Below are 18,295 nucleotides of genomic sequence, written 5' to 3'. Positions count from 1 at the left end.
AAAAGTTTTTATGTTAAGTTAAAAAAGAAGCTAAACCAAACATTGTTACATGAAAAATATAAATACATGTGGACAAATTAAGGGGTTTTAAAAAATGTTTCACTTGAATGGAAGGGCTATACATGAATTATTTTCTAAAACAAAATTTTGGCACATTATTAGTATATTCACAATATAGAGAAAATTGCAGGGAAATATCTGCTAAATGAAACACAGCATTCACAGACCTTGGAAAGATAAATAAAAAGGGCAGGTAGGTATAAGAAAAGACAAATACAAAGAAGTCTGGAATTTAATTATGAGTATTACTGCCATTATATATTACACACATAATCACATTTTATCTTTCCTCTGAGTTTGGACTTATAAGAGCCATGAGAAAACAATGTTTGGGGAGAGGGAGAAAGCTTCCCTATGTTCAAATTTGCTTCTGACACAGTCATTAGGATTTTCAGTTAAGTTTAGATGGACTGAATTATTTCATTTTTTTGTTCATTTACTGCCCAACCCTTCACACTTCCTAAATATATATTTATCCTAGTTTAAGAATCCCTTTCAAATAATGCATCTAATCAATCCTAATCTTTCTGGTTCTACTCCTTAAAAACAGTAATCCCCTGACCCCAAAAATTTTAATAAAAAATGACCATGTGATCTCTCTTTTCCATTACATATAACACCTATCCTTTAGGTTAAGATTGATGCCCAAAGCAGATGATCTAACACTCTGTTTTGAGGTCCAGCCCTTGGGTTTCTAAAACACCATTTGAAGGAGTTATCTGCAGTTTACATATGATTTCAATATCACAGCTAAAAATAGCAGCTCCAAAGCACATGTTCTACTGACTAATTTGGTGGGGCACTGTATGAATGACCTTTGGATACAACAAGATGGTATCAGGATCATTCATTAATTTCAAAACATATTTACTGAGGCCGTTCCAAGCTCAACGGGTTTACAGTCTGTCGGGGTGAAGAGACAAGTAAATATGCAATTATAACAGAGTGTGATAGTGGTTATAATAGAGGCATAAACTTACTTAACCTGGAGAATTAGGGAAGGCTTCCTGGGAGAGGTGGCACTCGAGCCCAGTCTTTTTTTTTTTAAATAAATTTATTTATTTATTTATATTTATTTTTGGCTGCACTGGGTCTCCGCTGTTATGCGCGGGCTTTCTCCAGTTGCGGCAAGCAGGGGCTACTCTTTGTTGCAGTGCACCAGCTTCTCATTACGGTGTCTTTTCTTGTTGCAGAGCACGGGCTCTAGGCACACGGGCTTCAGTAGTTGGGGCACGTGGGCTCAGTAGCTGTGGCTCACGGGCTCTAGAGTGCAGGCTCAGTAGTTGTGGCGCACGGACTTAGCTGCTCCGCGACATGTGGGATCTTCCCGGACCAGGGCTCGAACCCGTGTCCCCTGCACTGGCAGGCAGATTCTTAACCACTGTGCCACCAGGGAAGCCCTCAAGCCCAGTCTTGAAGGGTAAGCTGGACTTAGCCAAATTAATGAATGTTCAGGTAAAGGAAGCATCAGGTGCAAAGCCAAGACGGCATGAGAGTGCATGAACCCTTCGGGAAGCTGCAAGTTGATCATCTGACTAGCATAAAATGCTTGTCAGAATGGCAGAAGATGAGGCTGAGGAAGGAAGCATGAAACAAATCCTAAAGGGTCTTATATGTCATGTAATTCCTCCTCCAGGCTGTAACTGTCATTTGTCTCTGAAATACTTAAATAATTTTACTTACATATCTGCTATTCTTATAACTCTGTTTCTAAACCCTAATATTGCATTATTTCAAAGTGTAGTTTTCCATGTCCCTTTGCCAATTTTCTTTTCATAACCATCTCGCCGTCTTGATCATTGTAGTAACAGCTACCATTTAGTGAGTGTTTACTCTGTGCCAGGCACTGTACTAAATGCTTAAGATAAATTATCTCATTAAGTCACAGCAAGAAAAAGTACAGCTTTGGAGTCAGACCAGGGTTCAAATTGCAGTTCTGCCCTTACTAAATGTGTAAACCTTGGACAAATTGTTAACCTCATTGAATCTTAAGCTTCCTCACATATTGATTTGGAAAACTACCACCTCCTTCATGGAGTGTTTTTAAATTTTAAATGAGATATGCAAAGCATTTAATACTCAATGAAAAATAATTCTAATTTTGCTATTACTGTGGTGTCACCTATGCAGATATAACCAACTGGTGTCCATACATGAAACCAGCAGAGGGAGCCTCTAATCCATTTCTGGCTTCAAGACCAAGGTAATTATCGGTGGATAGAACTGTCTCTGAAACAAAGTAGAAGACAGGATAAAAAGTGATCTGATAGCAGTACCTAGAAGGGAGATAGGGAGATGGGCTGGGGAGTACATAGGTACCTTCAATGGTATTTGTATTGTTCTTAATTGAGTATGGATTCATGAATGTTTGTTCTACTATGATGCTTTAAAACATACATATATGCTATACATATTCTTTTATATGTGTCAAATATTACATAATGTTATATTTAAGTGATCTCAATTCACATGCACCTACATCTCTCCATTTCTAGTTCCTACTTGAGAGCTCCCTTCCTTGTGCTTTTGTCTTACTTCCCTTGGACCTCTCTTATTGCAAGTCAACACTGCCTTTAATTATAGTCATTTCCTATATTAGACTCCAAGCTGCCTAAAGACAGGGTCAGGTTCTTATTCATTTATGTAGCTCCAACAGCAGTCAGCACAGTACCTTAGGTTTATTTATCAAGTCACACCATCCTTTATTTTCTCTTTACAATTTGAGATATTAATATAACCATATTGTGAAATGTTCTTATTCATTCAAAAATTATAACTTATTAGGGGGACTGGTTAAATAAATTTTGGTATATCCAGTAGTTTAAAAGGATGAGCAAGATCTATATATGTTATTATGCAATCATCTCCAAGTCATATCAATAAGTAAAAGGGCAAGATGGAGAATGATGTATTATGTATATTTCATACATGTGCTTGTCCATACACAGAACATTTCTGTAAGGTTGCATGGCTTCTAGAGAGACGGACTGGGTGTCTGGCATAAAAGGGAGACTTATTTTTCACTACATATTTTTTTGTACTATTTAATCCTTTTACAATGTGAAAGTATGACTTTAACTAAAAGAACAGCTTAATAATTTACTCTTTCAATAAGGAGAAGGTACACACACAAAATTCAAATTGGATCAGAATAAACAGCAGTTTAACAAAAGAATAAATATCTTGAGACAACATATGGTTAATTACCACATAGCTAGCAAGAGCTTTTAGCTCAAAGGAATGAAGGAATCACTGTGCAATGATGTGATCAGGAAAAGCTTCAAAGGGTAAGGTAAGGGAGACTTGACCTAGGTCTTGAAGAATGAGATTTGAATATGCTGAGAGAGAAAGAGAAGGGATTATGGGAAAGGTAAATGCAACGGGCAAAGGTCCCTGTGGCTGAAGCAAAGCTGTGGGGTGGGGCCGAGATGCACAAGACCTGGGTTTTAGCCCCGCTTTGACCTGAAAAGCTACAGCCTCCTGGGGAGGTCACTCTTACCATCCCTGACTCCATTGCTGGCTCCCTACAACAAACTGTAATTGATGATCCCTTGGGTCACTTCCAGCTCTCTAATAACATGACTCTCTCCATAACTGTAATTGGGGAGGAAGATTAAGACTGCATTTTGGGACTCCTTGAATGGCAAGCAAAAGAATTTAATAATTTGGTCAGAGGAAGCCTGTGAAAGTTTTTGAAAAGAGGAACGTGACTTAGGAACATTGAATTAATATGTGCAACATACTGCAAACACTGTAAGTTTTAGCTAATACCATTATTAATTTGGCATCATTTACAGGGTAGGCTAGAGGGAAAAGAGCACATTAACTGGGAGATCTGCAATAATCAGGCAAGCAGGAGATCAACATGGACCAGAATTCAAATGGTAGTAGTGAGTAAACTCTGGGGTCTTGAGTTTGTTTGAATCCCTAGACATTTGTTACTCTAATACATCTGCTCCAAGTTCTTATTTGCTCCCCTCTTCTGGTTCTATTGATTAGTTTTTAGTGTCAGGAAGCATTCTGAGCCTGAAAAGCTATCTCTGCTTGAATCACACTGTCAGGTTTTGTCAAGGTTTATTCTATAGCCTGACTCTTTCTAGCACTGAACTTTCTAGGTGGCCAGTGCAGATTTATACAGATTTAAAATCTTCCTCCAGTTCTCCAGTTAAATGATCACTTCCTCACAGGCAGAGAAGTTCTTTTCTACATTGTTCTCTACCCTACAGCACCTACAGGCTGAATAGAGTAATAGTAATATACTTTAAATGAGGAAGCAATGATTAATTTTCCCCAAATTACCTTTTTAGCACATTACCCGCATGCTCAAATACCTTTAATATTTCCCCTCTGCCTGAGAATCACTTTCCAGCTCTTTATCAGGTATTCAAGGATCTCCAAAATGTGAAAGCAACCAAGTTTATCTGGTTGAAACTCTGCAACAACCAGTCTAGATATTTTTATCCCATGACCATGCCATACTTAAGTGTATGCCTTTGCCTGTTTTCCCATTCCTGGAATGTCTGTCCCATTCTTTGCTATTTATTCAAATCCTATTCATTCTTCCAAAGTACAGTTCAATGATGGCCTACACAGAATTTTCTCCAGTCATTTCAACCCATGTTAAATGCTCACTCATAAGTGTCTAAGCACTGTAAGTCTAAAATATATTCATTTTGGCACTTAATCAAATAGTATCCGATACTTTCATTGTTAGCCAAAACATCTTGTAAATATTTTTCTTGTTGCTCTAAAATAATTTTTAAGTATGATGAAGGAAGAGACTATGCTCTGTGCCTCTTTTGTATCATACTAACATCTTATATAGTAGTGAGAAGAGTAGATACTCATATACTTGTTTAAATGAATAAAAATGAACAAACTTAGGATAAAGCACTTTTATCACCTAACCAACCTGACTTTATAGCATGAGGGAAAAATAAAGAAAAAAGAGATTCTTGAATCAAATAGGGAAAGCATTCATTTGGGATAGGAAAAGGGGCTTTCAAATCCAGGGGACTGTATTTTTTTTTTTTTTTTTTTTGCGGTACGCGGGCCTCTCACTGCTGTGGCCTCTCCCGTTGTGGTGCACAGGCTCCGGACGCGCAGGCTCAGCGGCCATGGCTCATGGGCCTAGCCGCTCCGCGGGATGTGGGATCTTCCCGGACCGGGGCACGAACCCGCGTCCCCTGCATCGGCAGGTGGACTCTCAACCACTGTGCCACCAGGGAAGCCCGAGGGGACTGTATTTTATGAATGCTTTCTGTGGTAGGGACAGAGCAGAGAGCAAGTAGCTGGTAAAAAAAAAAAGGCCATAAGGGTAAATAAAGAATGAAAATTCTGTTTAAAAAGGTGAGAAACAGACAGGAGGTATGTACCTAGGGAGAAAGTCTGAACTTAGGGAAAGGTAAGCAAGATTGTAGGATGGGAGAGTAAAGGCAAGAGTTCTGTATATGCTTTAGGGTTTATGTAAATGTTGCTCTCCAGAAAATTAAACTTTTAAATTGATCCTGGATGCTGAAATTCAAATACAAAATATAAAAAGATAAATAAAAATATATAACCTAAGGGGGTCTTGCCTTTTACTTACAGAAAAGTAAATACAATCAGAATGACATGTTTGCAAAGTATATTCACAATACGGGGCCTGTCACACAAAAGGCAATGTGGAAAGAAAGCCAATTAAGCGCCACAATTTTGGAGTCCCCAGAACTGTGCATATCATGCATATCAAGGCCTCTGGTGATGTAGGTTATCAATATACATAACTAATAAACATGTATTTCTTACCTTTGTCTTCTCCCTGCTCACCAATAACCCATACTTCTCTTCCTGAAGTCTGTGCCTTCAAAACATTTGTAATAATATATTGTAATCTCTGTGAATCCAGATTGCAACCAATTCCAATCACTCGATTTGCAGGAAATGCACTCAGTTTCCACGTCACATAGGTCATGATTTCCACTAAATATTACATACAAGGTGAAAATATAAATATTTTAAAAAATGTACTTCTAGCCTAGTTCCTAAACAAAATATTTGTTATTTTAATAAGTATATTAAAACTTGTATATACTCTTCTTAGGTCCTAAATGCACTATGAAGCATAACATATTTTAAAATTTATTATATATTATGTAAATTTAATATATTTTAATTTTAATTAATAATTAAAAACAACTAACCAGGTTTCAGCATGATCTTACATAACTTTGCTGTTAAATATAAATTTTTAAGAGAGGAAAACAGATAATTTCCTAGAGCAGTTAAGCGAGAAAGATGAAAACTGGGTACAGAAAATCAGAAAATAATTTTTTTCATTGATCAAGTTCTCTTTTATATCTAGCTTAAGCTGAATTTCTATCTTTAAATTAAAATACTGATTCATATACTACCACCATGTTATACAGCATTATCAACAAAAATACAACTATTTTTTTCTTATGTGACAAAAGGATGTCAGGAATTTTTTTTTTTCTTTTTTTGCGGTACGCGGGCCTCTCACTGCTGTGGCCTCTCCCGTTGCGGAGCACAGGCTCCGGACACGCAGGCTCAGTGCCCATGGCTCACGGGCCCAGCCGCTCCACGGCATGTGGGATCTTCCCGGACTGGGGCACGAACCCGCATCCCCTGCATTGGCAGGCGGACTCCCAACCACTGCGCCACCAGGGAAGCCCGGATGTCAGGAATTAAACCAACATTCCTCAATCAATTGCTATAGGAGAACAAGTGAAATTCATATCATACTCCTATATTGGGAACATTAAAAAAAATCTGTTCACCAATTTGAGTCCAGTACCACCTAATTCTTTGAAAAAAATTTCTCAAATAATTTGAGAAACAATTTAAAATACAAAATGTTAAAAATGCACTCTGGTGTGCTCACTAACATTTTATGACACTTCAGAGTTAACAAAGGAGCCTTCTATAATCTACTGCATCTTTCTCTTGGGCATTTAACCATTTTCTCACTGAGAAAGGCATGGCTAACAACCTGGAACATATTAATAGTAATATTATATAAAAAATTGTAAGTTGTAACCTTCTAGTTAATGACAGTCAGAAGTAGTAACTGGTTGACAGGATATGGAAAATACTGCATTGTTCATCATAAGAGCAATTTAACTGAATGCTCTGGCTGTCCCTTTATAACCTTGTTTTATGACTTTTATCAGAAATGGCAATTCTACTGATACACTGGACCACCAAATTTATTTAAAATAAAGTCTTGTACCTGGCTGAGATGCAACGAGCAGGATGCCATGTGGACTATAATGTCCCAGAGCTGCAACAAAGGCTCTGAACATATCCACATTTCTCTGTACCACGTCGAGGTAGGACTGAGAACTACCCAGAGAGTTGACTGTGAAGATCACCACCTTGGAATGAGTAGAGGCAGACAAATCTAATGAATAAAAAGAAACAGTCTGAGTTCAAGATAAAGGTTTTAACCAAGTTCTTGTTCATGATAATCAGGTTCTTCTTTTCTACAATTAGACAGCTTTTAGCACAATTGCCTCTAGATCAATCCTGTGTCCATAGGAAGGATACAAAGTGCTGAGGTTTGCCTCCAGAAAGAGGATTAAAAGCAAGAGTGTATCCCAGGGGAGGAAAGAGCAAAAAAGATAAAAGAAATTACAGAATCCAGACTCCACAAACAGGGAATTAGGTTTCTACGTAATTCACAATTTTCTTAGAAAAAATAAATAATATGCTATAGGCAGAATGCACCTATAATCAATTACATCACTGATTTTTTTTTTTAAGCTCTAGGTCCATCCATGTTGCTGCAAATGGCATTATTTCATTCTTTTTATGGCTGAGTAATATTCCATTTTTTATATATACCGCATCTTTTTCTTTTTAATTTTTATTGGAGTATAGTTGCTTTACATGTTGTGTTAGTTTCTACGGTACAACAAAGTGAATCAGCTATACATATACTTATATCCCCTCTTTTTTGGATTTCCTTCCTATTTAGGTCACCATAAAGCACTGAGCAGAGTTCCCTGTGCTATACAGTAGGTTCTTATTAGTTATCTATTTCACACATAGTATCAATAGTGTATATATGTCAATCCCAATCTCCCAACTCATCCCACCCCCCCCTTCCCCCTTGGTATCCATACGTTTGTTCTCATCACTGATTTTTAAACTGCGAGTTTAGGAGTCCTAGACCTCCTTGAAAGTGACTAAGAGGCCATGTAGGAATGGGAATAAGCAGAAAGAAAGCTGGCAGGCACAGCATAGTGTTGTTTGTATCTGTTTTATTTATTAAGGATTCTACTCCAAAGAGGAAAAAAATTATTTGAAAATCTTTAAATCAAGATAAAACATCTTGGCTCATTTTTTTTACTGACTTTTCCTTACATTGAAGCCCAGTGTCTTGGTTTTAGGTTCTTCTAATGGGGCTTACATGTAAGCAACTGTTATGACTTAGGAAAAGCTGTTCTCCAGAATTCACGTCTCTGATCCTCAAGCATACTTATGCTATTTTACAACTACATTACTCTCTATTACACAGTGTGTTTTACAGAAGTACATGCCAAAACAGTAGCCAGAATTATAAGTATCAGAAACAACAGAAAAATAATAAAGTAACTAGGGTGATATCAGTTCAGTCAACATGTGTAAATGATTATTAGCATCTCAGCAAGACAATGAGTAGATTCCAGGGTTTATAGTCTTAATTAAGCCTATAAGGCCATTTTCCTAAACAAGTTGCAGAATGAAACCCTTGTGTAAGGTGTCCACTGGGAAATGCATTATCCAATTTTAATTCATAATCTGACACAGCTGTGTGGGTAGATCCAAAAACTGAAGTCCTGCATCTTAATTATGATTCTTCATGAGTCCTCTTAAGTAAATAATGCCTATGTTCTAGTGTTCAGAATAGATACCTGGTAATGAGTCAAAATCTCAGCATTGGAAGACATTAGAACTGAAAGGGATACAGTTAATACTTCCATGCCACTTCTATGTGCCAGGTACTGTTCTAAGACCTTGACCTGTATTTACTCATTTAATGTAATCCACAACACACTGTGGGGCAATATCATTCCCATTTTACAGATGAGGAATCTGAGGCACAGAGAAGTTAAGTAACCTGCTCAAAGTCATAGAGCTAGTAAGTAGCAGAGCCAGAATTCAAGCCCAGGCAGACTGGCTTCAGAGTGCTGTTCAACACTATGCTATATTTAGAAACTCAGTCCTATACCCTCATAAAGTTGAGGAAATTGATATCTGGAAGGATTAGGTAGCTTGTCCATACTACTGTATTAAATACCAGTGAACAGTTGAATTTATGACCCTACAGTTTGGCCCCAACCTATCTTGCCAGGATCATATTTCCTTTCTTTTCCTTCTTTAGCTTCCTCTACTTTGAATGATGAAATGCCCTCACCCTCAAGGTTGACTTATAAGTAAACAAAGTAGTAGCTGTCTAATATGATTTCAGAAGTGCAAGAAAGCCTTCCTACTCTAAAGCCTTTTAATCTCTCCATAGGCCTGGGGTGGACACAGGCTTCTGTAAGTTTAAAAAGCACCTCAGGTGATTCTCACACAAGGGATCAATCCATAACCCATGTTTTAAGAACCACTGGCTATTGAGAAAATTTTACTTTGCTCCATATGTCAAAAACAGCTTTTTTTGTTTGTTTTTGGCCATGCCACACAGCATGTGAGATCCTAGTTCCCTGACCAGGGATCCAACCCATGCTCCCTGCAGTGGAAACCTGAAGCCCCAACTACTGGACCGCCAGGGAACTCCCAACAACAACTTATTTTTTAATTTGCAACTATTGAACACTTTTTTCTTGAGGCACACACATACACATACTCATACACCCAAATATCTATGCTTGTATATGCAGAGACTATTTCTGGAGTGAATCATAAGAAATTGGTAACAAACATGTTTGAAACTCCTGCTTACTAACTGTGTGACCAAAGCCACAATCTCTCTCAGCCATCTATAAAATAAAGTAAGAGAAGTAATGGAATATATGTAAACTATCTAGCTTATATTACTGGATTCCCTGAAAAAAAATGGCATCTATTATTATTATTAAGGATAAGGGACCAACATAATAGTGTCTTCAGCCAGGATATGACATGATCAAAATAATATCACAGGATAATTATTCTATTAGCTATGTTTAATATGAAATAAAAGTAATCAGCAGAAAGGAAACAGGAACCCTCATATACTGCTGGTGAGAGTATAAATTAGTACAGCTTAATAATATACATTTTAAAAACACCTTTGACCCAGTAATTCTACTTTATCCTACTAGGTAGAGAAATACACAAAGATTTTTATTACATTACAATGTTCTCTGCAGCATTATTTACAATCACAGAAAAACACAAAAAAACTAAATGTCTACCAATAGGAGACAGACATCCATATGATGGAATATTATTATAAAGCTGTTCAAAGATATAGAGCTATTTAGACCTCTATGTGCTATTAATAATGATCTTCAAAATGATACTATAAATTAATCAATAACTTAAACACAGAATTGCGATATGACCTAGCAATTCCATTTCTGGGTACATACCAAAAAGAACTGAAAAGAGGTGTTCAAACAAAAACTTGTACAAAAATGTTCACAGCAGCACTACTGACAGTAACAAAAAGATGCAACCCAAATGTACATCAACTGATAAGTGGATAAATAAAATGTGGCATATCCAGACCATAGAATATTATTCAACCATAAAAAGGAGTGATAAATGCTACAATATAGATGAACCTTGCAAACATTATACTAAGTGAAAGAAGCCAGACACAAAAGGCCACATATTGTGTAATTCCACGTATATGAAACATCCAGAAGAAGCAAATCCAGAGTAGATCAGTGGTTGCCAGGGCCTGGGGAAAAGGGAAAATGGGGAGTGATTGCTTAATGTGTAGAGGGTTTCCTTTTGGGGTGAGGAAAATGTTCTGGAACTAGATATTCGTGACAGTTGCACAACATTGTGAATACACTGAATGTCACTAATGGTAAATTTATGCTATATGTATTTTAACACAATAAAAAAAGGGATAAAAATATTAAGTGCAAAAAACAAGTGCAGAACCAGTTTCCCCAATCTGACTCCTGAAGCAACTACTCTTAACAGTTCCTCAGTATTTCTCCAGATTTAGTCTATGCACACACTGTTTGTTTATGTATGTATAGTATGCATGTTTGCAGGCTCATATATACCTATGCACAGCCCTCCCCAAAGCATTTTAGTAGCTATTTAAAAAATCCAAATGGAGAAAAGTACAACTCTGGGATGATCATCAATGCCTGTCATGATGGGGCATTACTAAAATTTCCAAATGAGCTTACTTTCCCAAAATTATTAACACACTTCTCCATATCATAGAACATATTTGAGATGTTAGCTAATATTATATTTTAAATTACCTCATGTAATAGTAATTATCAGGAATATGCAATCAAAATTAACAAGGGGAACATGAAAGTTGCCCCAATATAGTGCTCATTCATTCAAAACTCCTTACTTGGTGGCAAGTACCACATCCTATATATCTACTCCAAGGATTCTATTCTTTCAATTATCTGAAACAATAGTTATTGATGGTTAATGAGACACATAGGAAGAAACAATTTCCTCAGGTCCTAAATGGCCTCACAACCTCTAGGGTCCATGTACTAAACAGTCTCCTGGAATGATTTGGAAGAGTGAAGAGGTCCCTTAAGAACTTCAGTACCTGGAAATGAGAGGCACAAGAGACTATCCAGCTCCCCAAAGGATCCTCTGTATAAGGCCTACAAAAGGACCATTAAAGGAACTATTGTACTCTTTCCAGAGAAGGAAAATAAATCCATTGTATCCTACAGGGATCCAGAGGCTTGCTAGAACTATTACACCCAATTTTTATAACCTATAGGTATAATTTCAACTTTTTGATCCACCGCGGTTCTTAGTACATTCAGCCTTGTGAAACCATGTCTCGATATTTTATTTGGAAAATATGGTTAAGAAAATAACCATATTTTATTTGGAAAATATGGTTAAGAATATGGTTTAAAAATATGGTTAACATTCCCTGGTGGCGCAATGGTTAAGAATCCACCTGCCAATGCAGGGGACACAGGTTTGAGCCCTGGTCCAGGAATACCCCACATGCTGTGGAGCAACTAAGCCCGTGCACCACAACTACTGAGCCTGTGCTCTAGAGCCCGTGAGCCACAACTACTGAGCCCACGTGCCACAACTACTGAAGCCAGCATGCCTAGAGCCCATGCTCTGCAACAAGAGAAGCCACTGCAATGAGAAGCCCACAATGCACCACAACAAAGAGTAGCCCCCACTCCCTGCAACTAGAGAAAGCCCGCGCGCAGCAATGAAGACCCAACACAGCCAATAAATAAAATAAATAAATTTATTAAAAAAAAAAAAAAAGAATACACAAGACCTGAGTAAGGAAAGGCAAAGGAAAGCTAAGCAACTATAGCATATTACAACCTGACTCTAGCTATAACCTGGTTTTTGGAGACTAAACATTCTCTAGTTCAATGGCTTTCCAATTTTTTTTGATCATGCATCCCTGGTAATAAAATAACTTTATTCCCACATCCCCAAATCTGGTATTTACCTACATATATACGTCTGTACTAATATATTATGTACATTGTTAAATATATGCAAATCTTTTGAATTAAAAAGATTTTAAAAATTACTTTTTTAACATTCTAAATTTTATTTATTAATGATACAAACCCCTCTTTTGTTCTTATTAAAATTCATTTTAACAATATATTTTTAGTGAAAGCAATGTGAATGAATTTTTTTTTTTAACATCTTTATTGGAGTATAATTGCTTTACAATGGTATGTTAGTTTCAGCTTCACAACAAAATGAATCAGTTATATATATACATATGTTCCCATATCTCTTCCCGCTTGCGTCACCCTCCCTCCCACCCTCCCTATCCCACCCCTCCAGGCGGTCACAAAGCACCGAGCTGATCTCCCTGTGCTATGCGGCTGCTTCCCACTAGCTATCTACCTTACGTTTGGTAGTGTATACATGTCCATGCCTCTTTATCGCTTTGTCACCGTTTACCCTTCCCCCTCCCCATAGCCTCAAGTCCATTCTCTAGTAAGTCTGTGTCTTTATTCCTGTTTCACCCCTAGGTTTTTCATGACTTTTATTTTTCTTAAATTCCATATATATGTGTTAGCATACGGTATTTGTCTCTCTCTTTCTGACTTACTTCACTCTGTATGACAGACTCTAGCTCTATCCACCTCATTACAAATAGCTCAATTTCGTCTCTTTTTATGGCTGAGTAATATTCCATTGTATATATGTGCCACATCATCTTTATCCATTCATCCGATGATGGACACTTAGGTTGTTTCCATCTCTGGGCTATTGTAAATAGAGCTGCAATGAACATTTTGGTACATGACTCTTTTTGAATTATGGTTTTCTCAGGGTATATGCCCAGTAGTGGGATTGCTGGGTCATATGGTAGTTCTATTTGTAGCTTTTTAAGGAACCTCCATACTGTTCTCCATAGTGGCTGTATCAATTTACATTCCCACCAACAGTGTAAGAGGGTCCCCTTTTCTCCACACCCTCTCCAGCATTTATTGTTTCTAGATTTTTTGATGATGGCCATTCTGACTGGTGTGAGATGATATCTCATTGTAGTTTTGATTTGCATTTCTCTAATGATTAGTGATGTTGAGCATTCTTTCATGTGTTTGTTGGCAGTCTGTATATCTTCTTTGGAGAAATGTCTATTTAGGTCTTCTGCCCATTTTTGGATTGGGTTGTTTCTTTTTCTGTTATTAAGCTGCATGAGCTGCTTATAAATTTTGGAGATTAATCCTTTGTCAGTTGCTTCATTTGCAAATATTTTCTCCCATTCTGAGGGTTGTCTTTTGGTCTTCTTTATGGTTTCCTTTGCTGCACAAAAGCTTTTAAGTTTCATTAGGTCCCATTTGTTTACTTTTGTTTTTATTTCCATTTCTCTAGGAGGTGGGTCAAAAAGGACCTTGCTGTGATTTATGTCACAGAGTGTTCTGCCTATGTTTTCCTCTAAGAGTTTGATAGTTTCTGGCCTTACATTTAGGTCTTTAATCCATTTTGAGCTTATTTTTGTGTATGGTGTTAGGGAGTGATCTAATCTCATACTTTTACATGTACCTGTCCAGTTTTCCCAGCACCACTTATTGAAGAGGCTGTCCTTTCTCCACTGTACATTTCTGCCTCCTTTGTCAAAGATAAGGTGACCATATGTGCGTGGGTTTATCTCTGGGCTTTCTATCCTGTTCCATTGATCTATCTTTCTGTTTTTGTGCCAGTACCATACCGTCTTGATAACTGTAGCTTTGTAGTATAGTCTGAAGTCAGGGAGCCTGATTCCTCCAGTTCCTTCTTTCGTTCTCAAGATTGCTTTGGCTATTCGGGGTCTTTTGTGTTTCCATACAAATTGCAAAATTTTTTGTTCTAGTTCTGTGAAAAATGCCAGTGGTAGTTTGATAGGCATTGCATTGAATCTATAGATTGCTTTGGGTAGTAGAGTCATTTTCACAATGTTGATTCTTCCAATCCAAGAACATGGTATATCTCTCCATCTATTTGTATCATCTTTAATTTCTTTCATCAGTGTCTTATAATTTTCTGCATACAGATCTTTTGTCTCCTTAGGTAGGTTTATTCCTAGATATTTTATTCTTTTTGTTGCAATGGTAAATGGGAGTGTTTTCTTGATTTCACTTTCAGATTTTTCATAATTAGTATATAGGAATGCCAGAGATTTCTGTGCATTAATTTTGTATCCTGCCACTTTACCAAATTCATTGATTAGCTCTAGTAGTTTTCTGGTAGCATCTTTAGGGTTCTCTATGTATAGGATCATGTCATCTGCAAACAGTGACAGCTTTACTTCTTCTTTTCCGATTTGGATTCCTTTTATTTCCTTTTCTTCTCTGATTGCTGTGGCTAAAACTTCCAAAACTATGTTGAATAAGAGTGGTGAGAGTGGGCAACCTTGTCTTGTTCCTGATCTTAGTGGAAATGCTTTCAGTCTTTGACCATTGAGGATGATGTTGGCTATGGGTTTGTCATATATGGCCTTTATTATGTTGAGGAAAGTTCCCTCTATGCCTACTTTCTGCAGGGTTTTTATCATAAATGGGTGTTGAATTTTGTCAAAAGCTTTCTCTGCATCTATTGAGATGATCATATGGTTTTTCTCCTTCAGTTTGTTAATATGGTTTATCACATTGATAGATTTGCGTATATTGAAGAATCCTTGCATTCCTGGAATAAACCCCACTTGATCATGGTGTATGATCCTTTTAATGTGCTGTTGGATTCTGTTTGCTAGTATTTTGTTGAGGATTTTTGCATCTATGTTCATCAGTGATATTGGCCTGTAGTTTTCTTTCTTTGTGACATCCTTGTCTGGTTTTGGTATCAAGGTGATGGTGGCCTCGTAGAAGGAGTTTGGGAGTGTTCCTCCCTCTGCTATATTTTGGAAGAGTTTGAGAAGGATAGGTGTTAGCTCTTCTCTAAATGTTTGATAGAATTCGCCTGTGAAGCCATCTGGTCCTGGGCTTTTCTTTGTTGGAAGATTTTTAATCACAGTTTCAATTTCAGTGCTTGTGATTGGTCTGTTCATATTTTCTATTTCTTCCTGATTCAGTCTTGGCAGGTTGTGCATTTCTAAGAATTTGTCCATTTCTTCCAGATTGTCCATTTTATTGGCATAGAGTTGCTTGTAGTAATCTCTCATGATCTCTTTTATTTCTGCAGTGTCAGTTGTTACCTCTCCTTTTTCATTTCTAATTCTATTGATTTGAGTCTTCTCCCTTTTTTTCTTGATGAGTCTGGCTAGTGGTTTATCTATTTTGTTTATCTTCTCAAAGAACCAGCTTTTAGTTTTATTGATCTTTGCTATTGTTTCCTTCATTTCTTTTTCATTTATTTCTGATCTGATTTTTATGATTTCTTTCCTTCTGCTAGCTTTGGGGTTTTTTTGTTCTTCTTTCTCTAATTGCTTGAGGTGCAAGGTTAGGTTGTTTATTCGAGATGTTTCCTGCTTCTTAAGGTGGGCTTCTATTGCTATAAACTTCCCCCTTAGAACTGCTTTTGCTGCATCCCACAGGTTTTGGGTCGTTGTGTCTCCATTGTCATTTGTTTCTAGGTATTTTTTGATTTCCTCTTTGATTTCTTCAGTGATCACTTCATTATTAAGTAGTGTATTGTTTAGCCTCCATGTGTTTGTATTTTTTACAGATCTTTTCCTGTAATTGATATCTAGTCTCATGGCGTTGTGGTCAGAAAAGATACTTGATACAATTTCAATTTTCTTAAATTTACCAAGGCTTGATTTGTGACCCAAGATATGATCTATCCTGGAGAATGTTCCATGAGCACTTGAGAAAAATGTGTATTCTGTTGTTTTTGGATGGAATGTCCTATAAATATCAATTAACTCCATCTCGTTTAATGTATCATTTAAAGCTTGTGTTTCCTTATTTATTTTCATTTTGGATGATCTGTCCATTGGTGAAAGTGGGGTGTTAAAGTCCCCTACTATGAATGTGTTACTGTCGATTTCCCCTTTTATGGTTGTCAGTATTTGCCTTATGTATTGAGGTGCACCTATGTTGGGTGCATAAATATTTACAATTGTTATATCTTCCTCTTGGATCGATCCCTTGCTCATTATGTAGTGTCCTTCTTTGTCTCTTCTAATAGTCTTTGGTTTAAAGTCTATTTTGTCTGATATGAGAATTGCTACTCCAGCTTTCTTTTGGTTTCCATTTGGATGAAATACCTTTTTCCATCCCCTTACTTTCAGTCTGTATGTGTCTCTAGGTCTGAAGTGGGTCTCTTGTAGACAGCAAATATATGGGTCTTGTTTTTGTATCCATTCAGCCAATCTGTGTCTTTTGGTGGGAGCATTTAGTCCATTTACATTTAAGGTAATTATCGATATGTGTGTACCTATTCCCATTTTCTTAATTGTTTTGGGTTCGTTATTGTAGGTCCTTTCCTTCTTTTGTGTTTCTTGCCTAGAGAAGTTCCTTTAGCAGTTGTTGTAAAGCTGGTTTGGTGGTGCTAAACTCTCTCAGCTTTTGCTTGTCTGTAAAGGTTTTAATTTCTCCATCAAATCTGAATGAGATCCTTGCTGGGTAGAGTAATCTTGGTTGCAGGTTTTTCTCCTTCAACACTTTCAATATGTCCTGCCACTCCCTTCTGGCTTGCAGAGTTTCTGCTGAAAGATCAGCTGTTAACCTTATGGGGATTCCTTTGTGTGTTATTTGTTGTTTTTCCCTTGCTGCTTTTAATATGTTTTCTTTGTATTTAATTTTTGACAGTTTGATTAATATGTGTCTTGGCATATTTCTCCTTGGATTTATCCTGTATGGGACTCTCTGTGCTTCCTGGACTTGATTAACTATTTCCTTTCCCATATTAGGGAAGTTTTCAACTATAATCTCTTCAAATATTTTCTCAGTCCCTTTCTTTTTCTCTTCTTCTTCTGGAACCCCTATAATTCGAATGTTGGTGCGTTTAATGTTGTCCCAGAGGTCTCTGAGACTGTCCTCAGTTCTTTTCATTCTTTTTTCTTTATTCTGCTCTGCAGTAGTTATTTCCACTATTTTATCTTACAGGTCACTTATCCGTTCTTCTGCCTCAGTTATTCTGCTATTGATCCCATCTAGAGTACTTTTAATTTCATTTATTGTGTTGTTCATCGTTGCTTGTTTCATCTTTAGTTCTTCTAGGTCCTTGTTAACTGATTCTTGCAATTTGTCCATTCTATTGTCCATTCTATCTCCAAGATTTCGGATCAACCTTACTATCATTATTCTGAATTCTTTTTCAGGTAGACTGCCTATTTCCTCTTCATTTGTTAGGTCTGGTGGGTTTTTATCTTGCTCCTTCATCTGCTGTGTGTTTTTCTGTCTTTTCATTTTGCTTATCTTACTGTGTTTGGGGTCTCCTTTTTTGCAGGCTGAAGGTTCGTAGTTCCTGTTGTTTTTTGTGTCTGTCCCCAGTGGCTAAGGTTGGTTCAGTGGGTTGTGTAGGCTTCCTGGTGGAGGGTACTAGTGCCTGTGTTCTGGTGGATGAGGGTGGATCTTGTCTTTCTGGTGGGCAGGTCCACGTCTGGTGGTGTGTTTTGGGGTGTCTGTAGACTTATTATGATTTTGGGCCGCCTCTCTGCTAATGGGTGGGGTTGTGTTCC

General features: G+C 37.3%; 1 protein-coding gene across 11 annotated transcripts in view; it reads right to left on the bottom strand.

The window, feature by feature from the left end:
* Positions 1-18,295, bottom strand: part of UEVLD (UEV and lactate/malate dehyrogenase domains) — a 53,399-nt gene that overhangs the window by 7,938 nt on the left and 27,166 nt on the right. For 10 of the 11 annotated variants that reach the window (XM_033409108.2, XM_033409115.2, XM_004263904.3 and 7 more), the window contains 2 exons: positions 7,292-7,462; positions 5,848-6,021 (listed from right to left, as the gene is read on the bottom strand). In XM_033409108.2, coding sequence (XP_033264999.1) covers positions 5,848-6,021; positions 7,292-7,462 — 345 coding nt within the window. The remainder of the gene's footprint in view (positions 1-5,847; positions 6,022-7,291; positions 7,463-18,295) is intronic. The other variant, XM_033409105.2, reaches the window with a different exon arrangement.

Source organism: Orcinus orca, chromosome 8, assembly GCF_937001465.1.
Source record: "Orcinus orca chromosome 8, mOrcOrc1.1, whole genome shotgun sequence".
Lineage (NCBI taxonomy): Eukaryota > Metazoa > Chordata > Mammalia > Artiodactyla > Delphinidae > Orcinus > Orcinus orca.
Note: the sequence above shows the minus strand (reverse complement) of the source record. Positions and strands in the feature narration are given on the sequence as shown.